The sequence below is a fragment of the Phaseolus vulgaris genome, chromosome 6, assembly GCF_051622355.1.
Source record: "Phaseolus vulgaris cultivar YP4 chromosome 6, ASM5162235v1, whole genome shotgun sequence".
Classification (NCBI taxonomy): domain Eukaryota; kingdom Viridiplantae; phylum Streptophyta; class Magnoliopsida; order Fabales; family Fabaceae; genus Phaseolus; species Phaseolus vulgaris.
This window is the reverse complement of record NC_143503.1, coordinates 21,550,133-21,561,788: the sequence shown is the minus strand read 5'-3', so window position 1 is coordinate 21,561,788 and position 11,656 is coordinate 21,550,133. Positions and strand designations below refer to the sequence as shown.

Genomic DNA, 11,656 nt, shown 5'->3' with positions numbered 1-11,656 from the left:
TCCAACACTATATTAGTATTCTAAGTAAGAGTGGGAACACATGTTTGATGTTTGTCAACACCACCGGTTGCACCGGCTGTTGCGTATTTATATTTTTTTATTTTTATTATTAATATATATTATGTATTCAATTTTTTTATTTTTATTATTGTGTATTTACAAGTTTTTATTTTTACTATTAGTGTGTATCTTTATTTTTATTTTTATTTATTTATTATTATTATTATTATTATTAAATTTACATTTTTTATTTTTATCATTATGTATCCGTATTTTTATTTATATCATTATTATATATGTATCTATGTTTATTAAAATGACTATATATATACAATTATTTTTATCATTTTTTAATTTTATTTCGAATTTTTTAAATGTATTTTTTTTAAATGAAATGAATGGTAATTTTTAAAAAATTGGATGCATATGATTATGTACGAATTTACCTAATAATATAAGAAAAATGAATGATGAGTGATTTATTTTGGCTAATTAATAATATATTATTATAAGAGTGGAATAAAATAAAAGAGATTAAGAAGGGGAATGAGAAGTTTTGAAAAAACTCACATTTGGTTTTTAGATATTAAAAAAAATAAAAAATATTAAAAATAACAATAAATTAACTAAAATAAAATATTAATAAAAATAAAATAAAAATAAATTTTGTGTACATCAAGATCTTATAAAAGAGAATCAACTATAGAAAAAGTAAAACAAATTAATTAATACACGCTACAATCATCAACTATATTGTCAAAACTAAATAAATTTTTTCTATAATTAAAATTAATAGTTATTAGATGCCAACACTAATTAAAAAACAAATTTACTATTCAACAGAATTTAAAAACTTTTAATTAATTTTTTAATGAGAGTATTGTACCTAATAAAAATGTTTGAAGGAGAAGTTCAAAACAGTACTCAATATTAATTCAAAAGTGGCAATATTAAAGTTTTTTTCCAATAATACCTTTTTTGATGAAAAATATTTTTTTTCTTCTAGAAGAATAATTATTATTTATTTATAATTTAGACGAAGTATGAATTTTCTAAAATAAGAGTGTTGGTTAATAAGTTAATAACGTGCCCGTTGTTCCCCCTTACCCCGAAAGCCACAAAACCTTGATTTAATGATAATTGGGTATATACCTAATCAAAAGGTACATTCAAAGGCACCACCACCACAATTGCACCCAAGACCAATTTCTCATCTCTTATCTTTCTCTTTCTTTATCTCTCTATATAAAGCAAAAACAACCCTCACCCTCTCCATCATCACCGCCAACAACTCCACCCAAACCATTCTTCTCTCTCAACTTCCCTCCAATTCCCTTCTGGGTTTTGCAATTTGGTCTATTGGGTTCCCAAATCTGTCACCTTTTTCTCCGTTTAACGCGAAACGGCAGAAAGGGGAGAAGAAGGAGTAAAAAGAGGAGAGGGATTGATTTTGATTTGGAATTTCGGGGGTGTGTGTGGGGGTTAAAACCCGGGGTTGTAGCATTGTAGACATCACGGCTATTCAACGAGTTCGCCACTCGCTCTCACATGCCCGTTGTGGCCGTCGCAAGGGTTGTGTGAGAGAGAGCAACCCTTCGCCACACGGCGGGCGTGGTGCTCTTCCTTCCGAAGGTGGTAGCCCCTCTGACCTCCTCTTCCTCGCCGGCGGTGGTTCAGTTCTTAATTGTTAGGATTATCTAGTAGGAATAGACGTAATATAAACAGCGCCTTCAAAAGTTCTCAATAAAGGGGTTTCTTCTTTCCTTTTGTTGCTTTTGTTGTTCTTCTTCTCTGGTAGTTGTTAGTTTAGGTGAGGTCAAGAATGTTGAGCATCAAGAGGGTTCCCACTGTGGTTTCCAATTATCAGAAGGACGGATCAGACGAGTCTCCTGCCGAAGGATGTGGTCGGAACTGCCTCAAAAGTTGTTGCATTCAAGGTTGGTATTTTCGTTTTTACGTTTTGGATTTTCTGGCTTGGGCGTTTGATGCAAGGCTTTCTAATAGGGTCCATCATCTTGATTTTTAGTCGTGAAGTTAGGTATTTCGGGATGCATTTGTCTGCAATCTTAAGGATTGTGATGAAACTGTGACTGTGGCTTCAATTTAAAACCATGATGTGTTCTGTTTGATGGATTTTGGATTTTGGATTTTGCTCATTTGTGTTTTTCTGTGGTGTTTTGGTGAACAGGTGCGAGGCTGCCTTTATATGCTTGCAAGAGGGGGGACAAGATCGGTGGAAAGGAGTTGCCTTTGCTTGGATGCAAGGAGCATTACCCAGTGGCGTTTCTAGACTCTCTTATCCTCGGGGAGGTATTAAGGAATTCTGATTATTTTGTTTGTGTGATTTTGAGTTTTTTCAGGTTTGGTGTTTTTCTTTGTACGTGTAGGTTTGTCGTACGTAATGTTATGTGACCTAAGTATTTTAAGGATTGATGTTTGAATCTGTGTAGATGTGTCATTATGGTATGCGTAAAGGTTTGGTGTTCTGTTTTTATTCGTGTGTAGGACTGTAGGTGTGTCATTATGTTATGCCCTTTTTTTATGAAGGCTTGATGTTTCATTTGTGCTGTAGTTGTGTTATTATGTTTCTAACGTTTTAATTTGTGTTTAAGTTGGGTCATGATGCTGTGCTTCATATTTTTATTTTCCTTGTTTGTAGTTGTTTCATAATTTTTTGAAGTATTTTGAGTTTGGTGGTGTAGTGGGAAGAACGCATGCAGAGAGGGCTATTCCGTTATGACGTCACAGCCTGCGAAACCAAGGTCTGATTTGTATGCCATTTGGTGTGATTCACTTTATAGATGTGTTTTGCTTGTTTGGGTTTTTGCATGCATGTTGTTTGATATGTTGGTTATTGGGTTAGGTGATTCCTGGGGAGTATGGTTTCATTGCTCAGCTTAATGAGGGTCGCCACCTCAAGAAGAGACCAACTGAGTTCCGTGTTGACAAGGTCCTCCAGCCCTTTGATGAAAGCAAGTTTAATTTCACTAAAGTTGGGCAAGAAGAGGTCCTTTTTCAGTTGGAGCCTAGCGATGATGGAGAAGCTCAATTCTCTCCAAATGCACCAATTGATGTTGACAATTCTCCTAGTTTTGTTGCCATCAATGTAAGTTTTGTATTTTTTTTTTTGCAGTCTGTGATCGAAAGTTTAGTAAAATAATTGTTTAACCTGTCTGCATCTTTATAACAGGTGAGTCCTATTGAATATGGGCATGTGCTGCTGATTCCTCGGATTTTTGAGTGTTTACCTCAAAGGATTGACCATGAAAGCTTCTTGCTTGCACTTCAAATGGCAGTTGAAGCTGGGAATCCATATTTTAGGTTGGGTTACAACAGCTTGGGTGCATTTGCAACCATTAACCATCTCCACTTTCAGGTACTTGTTGATCAGTGATCAACTTGAGATGACTGCAACATTCTCCATGTTGATATTTGGGTTGTTCTATTTGTTATCTAGTGTTTTAGCAGTATTCATCATATTGACGTTTTGTGATTTTGACAAATTCAGGCGTATTACTTGGCTATGCCTTTTCCCATTGAGAAAGCCCCTACCAGGAAAATTACCACATTGAGTGGTGGAGTGAAAGTATCTAAACTGTTACACTATCCAGTCAGGGGCCTTGTCTTCGAGGGTGGTCATACATTAGAGAATTTAGCCAATGCTGTTTCAGAAGCCTGCATCTGCCTTCAACACAACAACGTGCCCTACAATGTACTTATTTCAGACTGTGGAAGGCAAATCTTTCTCTTGCCACAGGTAAATTGCTCTTTAACCCGCCTCCTCCCTAAAATCATATTTACATAGTTGCTTCATATAATATGTTGGCTTAAATATGTTTATTCTCTTTGTACCTGCTTTATGGTTTTGGTTCCTATAAAATTGTTTTACAATTTTTAGTCCTCTTAACAATTAAGTGATGTTCTTAAATAAAGGGTAGAATGAATATTTTCCAATATGGGAGGGACCTATACCTAAAGTTTGCAATTTTACAAGAGCTACAAGAGTAATGTAAGGTTTTAAAACCGTCTACACAAAATTTTATAGGGACCACAATAGAGAAAAAAGGTTATATTGCCCTGAAATCTGTTTAAGCTTAAAATGTATGGCAACTTACTAGATTGCAAATGGTGAAACAGTGTTATGCAGAGAAACAAGCTCTTGGAGAAGTGAGTGCTGAGCTTCTGGAGACCCAGGTGAATCCTGCTGTATGGGAAATTAGTGGGCACATGGTGCTGAAGAGGAAGAAGGACTACGATGAGGCATCTGAAGCCAACGCCTGGAGGCTTCTTGCCGAGGTCTCCCTCTCTGAAGAGAGGTACGAGGAAGTCACTGCTCTTGTTTTTCAGGCCATTGCATCTGTTGATATGAATGTCAAGCCTCAATGTGCTGAGGAAGTTGATGCTGTTAGCCCAAGCACCCAGCCTTCCATGGTGGTTGGTTCACAGAAATGCCTTGTTCTCCTTTAACATGGCTCTGGTGGAAGTGACTATATAAGCTGCTATACCCTTCTACTATGGTGGTGACAGCAGTTACTATATGCATGTTTTATGGACCTGAAAAAATTATGATGTTGCTATTTTATATTATATGGACTTGCAGTATGGTGCTTGATTGTCCTTCGTAGTCTATGTGAGAAAAATACAATGTAATAACTAATCTTCTGAGCTTATTCAGTTGTTAGTGTTTGTGTGTGGTTGAATAATGTGACATACTTTATGGTTTTATATAACTTGAACAGCTTTTATCATCTTTTACTATTGTTACTGCACTTTTGGTTGTGCTGCATAGTCAGGTATGAGAGTAGCATTTATTCTTGCTTCACCTTTTGAGAAATTGGTATCTAGGACTCATGAGTTTCATTTTTGGTTGATAAGAGAGGAAAAAGAAATGAGTTTTTAATTGTTTTTCAAGAGAGAATGAAAGATAAATTATAAAGTTTATTCATTCCTTTTGGTTGGGTAGAAATAAGATAAAAGAAAGAAAATATGCATAAAGAAGGGCATAAATACCCTCAATAAGGGTATTATTGTCTTTACTTTAGTCACACAACTCCTTAGACGAGAAGTGATAAAAGTTTTCAAATGAGAAGAATGAATGAAGTGAAGGCTTTCCCTTTTACTCCTTTTCATTTTTTCTATAGAACAAAACATGACATAACAAATATAAAATTAATAAATAAAATGACAATTCTTTTTCGCCTCTTCCTATAATTTAGATTTACATTAATATTAAAAACATTCACCCTCTATTTGGATCTAATCATATTAAAATCATCCTCTTACTTGAATTAAAATAAATTTTAAAATGATTTCATTTATGGTTAATGTTATATTTAAAAATATAAGTATATAATTCAAGTATATTTATACATAAAATATTTTTAAACCTGTTTGAATTTCAAATTAATTTTCCAATATATTAATCTAAATATGCAAATATTTTAAATTCATATTAATTAATATGTTAATATAAATTATAAAATATTACATTTATTTCCATACTCCAATTATATTTTTTATTTCATTCTAAACTTTGAACATAAAAATTATTTACTATTTAACACATTCTAAAAAAATTAATACAATGACATATTAGTAATAATATATATATTAATTAATTTTGTTTTCAGTCATATTAATCTAATATATTACAAATTTTTTTATTAGTTTTCACTTAAATCCACTTAGTTTCTCTACATCCAAATAACATCAATTTTTTGTTCATTTTATTTTCTTCTATTTTATTTCTCATATTTACTCAATAATACATGAAAGATGGGGGTTGCTATCAAGTGAAAGCATATATCTCTTTGCTAAATGGAATTTTGTAAGTATCCTAATTTAAAAATTATATATATGTACCCCTTTTCCCTATTCTTTCCAATTAAACATATCTTTAAGCCACTAAATTTGCTTTCACGTTTAAACTACCCTTTCTTTCATGACTTCTTAGACCTAATTTGTTGATAGAGACCAAAAAGTAGTGTGACAGTTCATGCCACTCTCTGTTTTTTCATTTCTCATTCTTCTTAAACTCCTAAACATAGCCCTTCCCACGTGAATTGGGATCCCATCCAACGTGACCTAAATTCGTACACAACACTACCCAATTTTAATGACTCATCTACAACAAAACTCACGTTAAACCTAAGGTATTTGTTAAAAAGCCAAAGAGATAACGTGAATCTCCACAATTTGCTAGAAGAAAGAACAAATATGTATTTTATAGAGATCAAAATCACTATTAACATGAGTTTTGTTAGTGAGGTGGCTTTGATTCAACCAAAATAATATGAAAACCACATGTATAAAATAAAGTGAGGTGGCTTTACGTTAATGAAAACGAATATTTTAATGCACAACTATATATATACCTTCTTGAATCCAAGTCCTCTTATCACACTTTCAAGATGAAGATAATGTCCATAAATTTTTTGGCAATTGCAACATTTCTTATTTTGTTGGTTTTGATCCCATTGGAGGGAAAATCAGCACCAAACATTTTGTACCAAAATGGTTCCACTAGTGTGCCATCAAGAACTTCAGCATGGGTGAAAAATAATGTGAGAGGAGGAGGTTCAGGTTGGAGGTTCAGGTTGTGGTAGGAGACCATGGGTGTGCCGTGAAGGGGAGTTTCCACGAAGAAGTTTGTGTTGTTGGAATCGTTGTGTGAATGTGAGTTCTGACAAAAACAATTGTGGGTTGTGTGGGATCAGGTGTCCCTTCAATTGGCAATGCTGCAGAGGTTTGTGTAGAAACATAAACTTCAGCTCTTCAAACTGTGGCAAGTGTGGACATAGATGTCCTTACAGGGTACGGTGCTCCTTCGGTGTTTGTGGCTATGCTTAAGGACATGCTCCATTCCTTCCAAAGCCACCTAACATGAACCCTATACTTTCTCATCTCCCACTTGTATAGTGAAAGGGACATGTTTCATTGATTATATGTGAATCTTGTTTTATTATCTACCAAATGTTTCATGCCATGGAGAACTGTCATACCTATGTTATATACACATGGAAGCAATTATGTGTTTGTTTTAGAACAAAAACATTGTAAGAAGATTTGATATTATACTTTGTTGTTAGCACTTGTTGTTGTTATAATACATAAATGATCATATAACACATTATGTTTAAAATGTTTATTTTCTTTATGAAAAAATTGAAATATCAAACTAAAATTCGATTAAAATTCTATTGATTAACAAAAGATTGTCTTCAATCTTAAATGTAAAATAGTTTTACAACATTTGAGATGTCTTGGTCACATCATAAGCAATATCTCTTCCCCAACCTTGTCATCACCACGGTCACCACCACCGCCGCCGCCACAACCAGTGGCGAGCAGTTGTATAATTGAATGCTCCTCTCTCACTTCACTCTCCGTCACCGCCGCCACCTTTTTTCTTCTCTCTCGTGTGCTCCCATCACCCTTCAATCCGTTCCGTCACCCAACCTTTACCTTCTCGACACCAACGCTTTTCTCAAATCCCACCTCTTGGAGCTCTCCCTCGCGATTCCCGAAACCACTCGCACTTGCTGGAGGCTCCCCGCGCTGGGCCCCTCGCACGTGCTGCTTCTATTGCAGGCTCTCCAAGCCCATCGCGTAACACTCGAAAAGGTTCGATCTTTGTGGGAGATTTTCAAATGGGGTGCTCTCAAGAACGCGGGTTTCGACTTCAATCACCTTTCACAGTCCCGTGAGATCATGGCCTCGCTTCTCGTTCAAGTGGGGTTGTTCAAAGAAGCCGAGGAGTTGCTTTTCACGTTGGAAAGTGATGGAATTTTGGACGATCTCATTAGAGGGTATGCTGGTGCGAGAGAATGGGAAAAGGGTGTCTTTGTGTATGATTTTATGAAGGTTAGAGGGAAGATTCCTTCGAGGGATTGTTATGGTGTTTTGGTTGATCTGTTGGTGAAGGTGAAGAGGACGAATCTTGCATATAGGGTGGCTTTTGATTTGGTGGATTTGGGTGTAGCATTGAGTGGTGATGAACTGAGAGCACTGGAGATGGTTATGGTACTGCTTTGCGTTGGTGGGAAGATTCAGGAAGCAAGGAACTTGGTGAAGAAGGTGTTGGTTCTTAATTGTGAGGTTAGTAGTTTTGTTTTTGATGAAATTGCGTTTGGATATTGTGAGAGGAGGGACTTCAAAGATTTGGTTAGTTTCTATGTTGAAATAAAGTGTGTCCCTAGTGTGAAGGCTGCTAATCGAGTTATGAATTCATTGTGTAGGAGTTATGGTGTAGAAAGGGCAGGATTGTTTTTGCAAGAGCTAGAGAGTTTAGGTTTTAGTCCCGATGAAGTAACCTACGGGATATTGATTGGTTGGAGTTGTCGGAACGGGAAGATGGGAAATGCACTGAGTTGTTTATCAGCTATGCTATCAAAGAGCTTTGAGCCACATATATATTCTTACAATGCTCTTGTAAGTGGGTTGATTAAGGTAGGTATGGCGGATCTTGCACGTGACATCGTTGATGAGATGATTGAGAGGGGGACACTGCCTGATGTTTCGACTTTCAGAGTTCTTATGGCAGGGTATTGTAAGTCCAGGCAGTTTGATAAAGTGAAAAATTTGATTCTTGAGATGGAGAGCCTTGGATTGATTAAGCTCTCTTTGATGGAGAATCCGATTTCCAAGGCTTTTCTGATTTTGGGCTTTGACCCTTCAAGTGTGAAGTTGAAACGAGACAATGATGGGAGACTTTCGAAAACGGAGTTCTTTGACAATGTTGGAAATGGACTCTATTTGGATACAGATGTTGATGAGTATGAGAAACACATAACTTTGGATCTTGAAGAGTCCATGGTACCCAACTTCAATTCATTTGTGGGGAAGGAATGTAGCAATGGTAACCTGAAAAAGGCATTGATTTTGGTTGAAGAAATGCTTTGTTGGGGACAAGAATTGTTGTTGCCTGAATTCTCGAAGTTAGTGAGACAACTTTGTTCATCTCGGTCGCAAACCACATCAATGACCAACCTTTTGGAGAAACTGCCGCGGTCTGCCCATAAACTTGACCCAGAAACTCTCAATTTGGTTGTACAGGCATACAGCAAGAAAGGCTTACTGTCCAAAGCGAAAACTATACTGGATGAAATGCTTCAAAACAAATTTCAAGTCACGAATGAGACTTACACTACCATATTAATGACTTTATGTAAGAAAGGAAACATGAAAGACTTCAATTTTTATTGGGATGTTGCATGTAGAAATAAATGGTTACCAGGTTTGGAGGATTTTAAACGTCTTCTGGTTCTTATCTGCCATCAGAAAATGCTTAAGGAAGCATCACGGTTTCTTGAAATCATGCTTTCATCACACCCTAACTTAAAGTCAGATATATGCCATATATTTGTGGAAGTACTTTCTAGTAGGGGTCTTACGGACATTGCACTTGTAGCTTTAAAACAACTACAACCTTGTTTCATCTTGGATGACACTGGTTATAATAATCTTATAAGGGGCTTATGTAATGAGGGAAACTTTTCTCTTGCCTTTACAGTATTGGATGATATGCTAGATAGATGTTTGGCACCTTGTTTGGATATTTCAGTCTTGTTAATCCCTCGATTATGCAAGGCTCATAGATATGACAAAGCTATTGCATTAAAAGATATACTTTTGAAAGAGCATCATTCATTTTCTCATGCTATAGATTGTGCATTGATACGTGGATTTTGTAATATGGGGAGCATAGGGAAAGCTGAAGCTATGTTCCGTGATATGTTATCTAAAGGGTTTAGTCCAGACGAAGAACTGTGTAACATCCTTATTCAGGGTCACTGCCAAGTTAATGACTTGAGAAAAGTGGGGGAACTACTTGGTGTTGCAATAAGAAAGGGTTGGGAGCTATCCCTCGTAAGTTACAGGAATGTTGTGCGATCAATTTGTAGGAAAGGTAGAGTCCGGTTTGCTCTGAGCTTAAAGAACCTTATGCTTGCACAATGTGTACTTGATGGCCAAATCATATGCAACATTCTCATATTCTATCTTTTGTCAGCTGGAAATAGTTTAGCTGTTAATAAGATACTAGCTGAAATGGAAGAGAAGAAAGTTGTACTTGATGAAGTTGGTCTCAACTTTCTTGTCTATGGTTTCTTGCAATGTAAAGATTTATCTAGTTCTATGAATTATCTTGCCATCATGATTTCGAAGGGATTCAAACCAAGCAACCACAATTTGAGGAAGGCAATACGCAGCCTGTGTGATGCTGGGGATCTGCAAAAAGCCCTGAAATTGAGTCAAGAAATGAGATTAAGAGGCTGGATACATGATTCTGCCATTCAAACATCTATTGTTGAAAGCCTTCTATTGAGTGGTAAGATACAAGAAGCAGAAACCTTCTTGGACAGGATGGAAGAGGAATCTCTAATTCCTGATAATATCAATTATGATTACCTTATCAGGTGTTTTTGCCAGCATGGAAGACTGGACAAGGCAGTTCATCTCATGAACACAATGCTGAGGAAACATAACATTCCAATTTCCACCAGTTATGATTTTCTCATTCATGGATTTTGTGCAGAGAATAAATTGGACATAGCTATGAATTTTTATGCTGAGATGTTCAACTGGAATCTCAAACCAAGAATTGAGACAGTGGAAATGCTTGTCCATAGATCCTGCCAAGATGGCAAGACAGAATTCGCAGAACAATTTCTAGTGGAGATGAGTCATGGAGGTGAAACTCCAACCAGAAAAATGTATTGCACTGTAATAAAGAGTTATCACATGGAAAAAAATCTTAGGAAAGCATCAGAGCTCATGCAAGCCATGCAGGAAAATGGCTATCAGCCTGATTTTGAAACACATTGGTCTCTCATAAGCAACTTAAACAGTGCCAAAGCAAAGGACACTGATAATGGGGGAAAGGGTTTTTTATCAAGACTTCTTTCCAAAAGTGGTTTTCTTAAAAAGAAATGACCTTCTGTTGTGAAAGGGATATTTGTTGGTTGTATTTTTTAGGTACTGTACATTTTTGGACTTCAGTCTTTGGGAAAATTATTATGCAAAACATAATTTATTAAAGATAAATAGGATCTGTTTGTTAATCACTTTGAGTGTACTAATCCAATTGTAAAGTGACTAATCATCTTTCTATATTTGGATCTGGAACTTCATGTAAACTTCAAGATACACACTTCTTTAGTTTCAATGTAACATGTATTGATTCTATATTTCTTCTTGGAAAATAACAAATTCATCATGGGAGGTACCTGTCAAGACATTCCCTTTGTAAATTCATTTTCAATTTTTTTAATTTCTTTTTATAAAAGTACATTTGGTACAAAAGAAGTCTTTATTGTGTTTTTTTAAGAAAGTTTATCAAGTTATTAAAAAATGTTATACCTTTTTTGGTAAGAAAAGTATATTTATTTATTTTTGACACAGACAAATGTAGTACTTTTAATATTGACAGAGAAATTATAGAAATCAGAACACTTTTTTTAGTAAGATGCATGGTAAAATTTTAAATTTGAAATTAAAATCCAAATTAAGATTTGTTAATATTGCAAACAATCGTGTTAACAATTATTTTTTCTAAAAAATGAAACCTTCAATTTAATACTTATCAACTGATATTTAAATTCTAAAGTAAATTAAATTTAAGAATATATTTAAGTAATAGTGTTTTAAAATTAGAGTA

At 35.2% G+C, this 11,656-nt stretch overlaps 3 protein-coding genes across 4 annotated transcripts; all 3 read left to right on the top strand.

Annotated features, from left to right (window-relative positions):
* Window positions 1–1,057: 1,057 nt before the first annotated feature.
* Window positions 1,058–4,748, top strand: LOC137831256 (GDP-L-galactose phosphorylase 1). The gene is made up of 7 exons (XM_068638852.2): window positions 1,058–1,937; window positions 2,189–2,310; window positions 2,703–2,762; window positions 2,864–3,106; window positions 3,191–3,376; window positions 3,509–3,757; window positions 4,138–4,748. Exons 1-7 carry the CDS (start codon window positions 1,823–1,825, stop codon window positions 4,465–4,467), a joined length of 1,305 nt encoding a protein of 434 aa, XP_068494953.2. The 5' UTR covers window positions 1,058–1,822; the 3' UTR covers window positions 4,468–4,748.
* A 1,671-nt stretch (window positions 4,749–6,419) lies between these two features.
* LOC150027283 (stigma-specific STIG1-like protein 1) lies at window positions 6,420–6,979 on the top strand. Its single transcript, XM_090303355.1, has 2 exons — window positions 6,420–6,525; window positions 6,569–6,979. The coding sequence occupies exons 1-2, from the start codon at window positions 6,420–6,422 to the stop codon at window positions 6,847–6,849; spliced, it is 387 nt and encodes a 128-aa protein (XP_090159481.1). The 3' UTR covers window positions 6,850–6,979.
* A 243-nt stretch (window positions 6,980–7,222) lies between these two features.
* Window positions 7,223–11,060, top strand: LOC137831250 (Pentatricopeptide repeat (PPR) superfamily protein). Of its 2 annotated transcripts, XM_090303354.1 has the most exons (2): window positions 7,223–8,097; window positions 8,238–11,060. In XM_090303354.1, the coding sequence occupies exon 2, from the start codon at window positions 8,353–8,355 to the stop codon at window positions 10,930–10,932; it is 2,580 nt and encodes an 859-aa protein (XP_090159480.1). In that variant the 5' UTR covers window positions 7,223–8,097; window positions 8,238–8,352; the 3' UTR covers window positions 10,933–11,060. The 2 variants fall into 2 exon arrangements, with proteins under 2 accessions (XP_090159480.1, XP_068494948.2); XM_068638847.2 differs by having other exon boundaries at window positions 7,228–11,060.
* Window positions 11,061–11,656: the final 596 nt, after the last annotated feature.

What these genes read in the sequence shown, in the direction of transcription:
- LOC137831256 (XM_068638852.2), top strand. Translation starts at nt 1,823, where the DNA reads ATGTTGAGCATCAAGAGGGTTCCCACTGTGGTTTCCAATTATCAGAAG. An exon ending in ACTCTCTTATCCTCGGGGAG is followed by an intron (nt 2,311 to 2,702) that starts GTATTAAGGAAT and finishes TTGGTGGTGTAG; the next exon opens with TGGGAAGAACGCATGCAGAG. An exon ending in TTAACCATCTCCACTTTCAG is followed by an intron (nt 3,377 to 3,508) that starts GTACTTGTTGAT and finishes TGACAAATTCAG; the next exon opens with GCGTATTACTTGGCTATGCC.
- LOC150027283 (XM_090303355.1), top strand. Translation starts at nt 6,420, where the DNA reads ATGTCCATAAATTTTTTGGCAATTGCAACATTTCTTATTTTGTTGGTT. An exon ending in GTACCAAAATGGTTCCACTA is followed by an intron (nt 6,526 to 6,568) that starts GTGTGCCATCAA and finishes AAATAATGTGAG; the next exon opens with AGGAGGAGGTTCAGGTTGGA.
- LOC137831250 (XM_068638847.2), top strand. Translation starts at nt 7,363, where the DNA reads ATGCTCCTCTCTCACTTCACTCTCCGTCACCGCCGCCACCTTTTTTCT.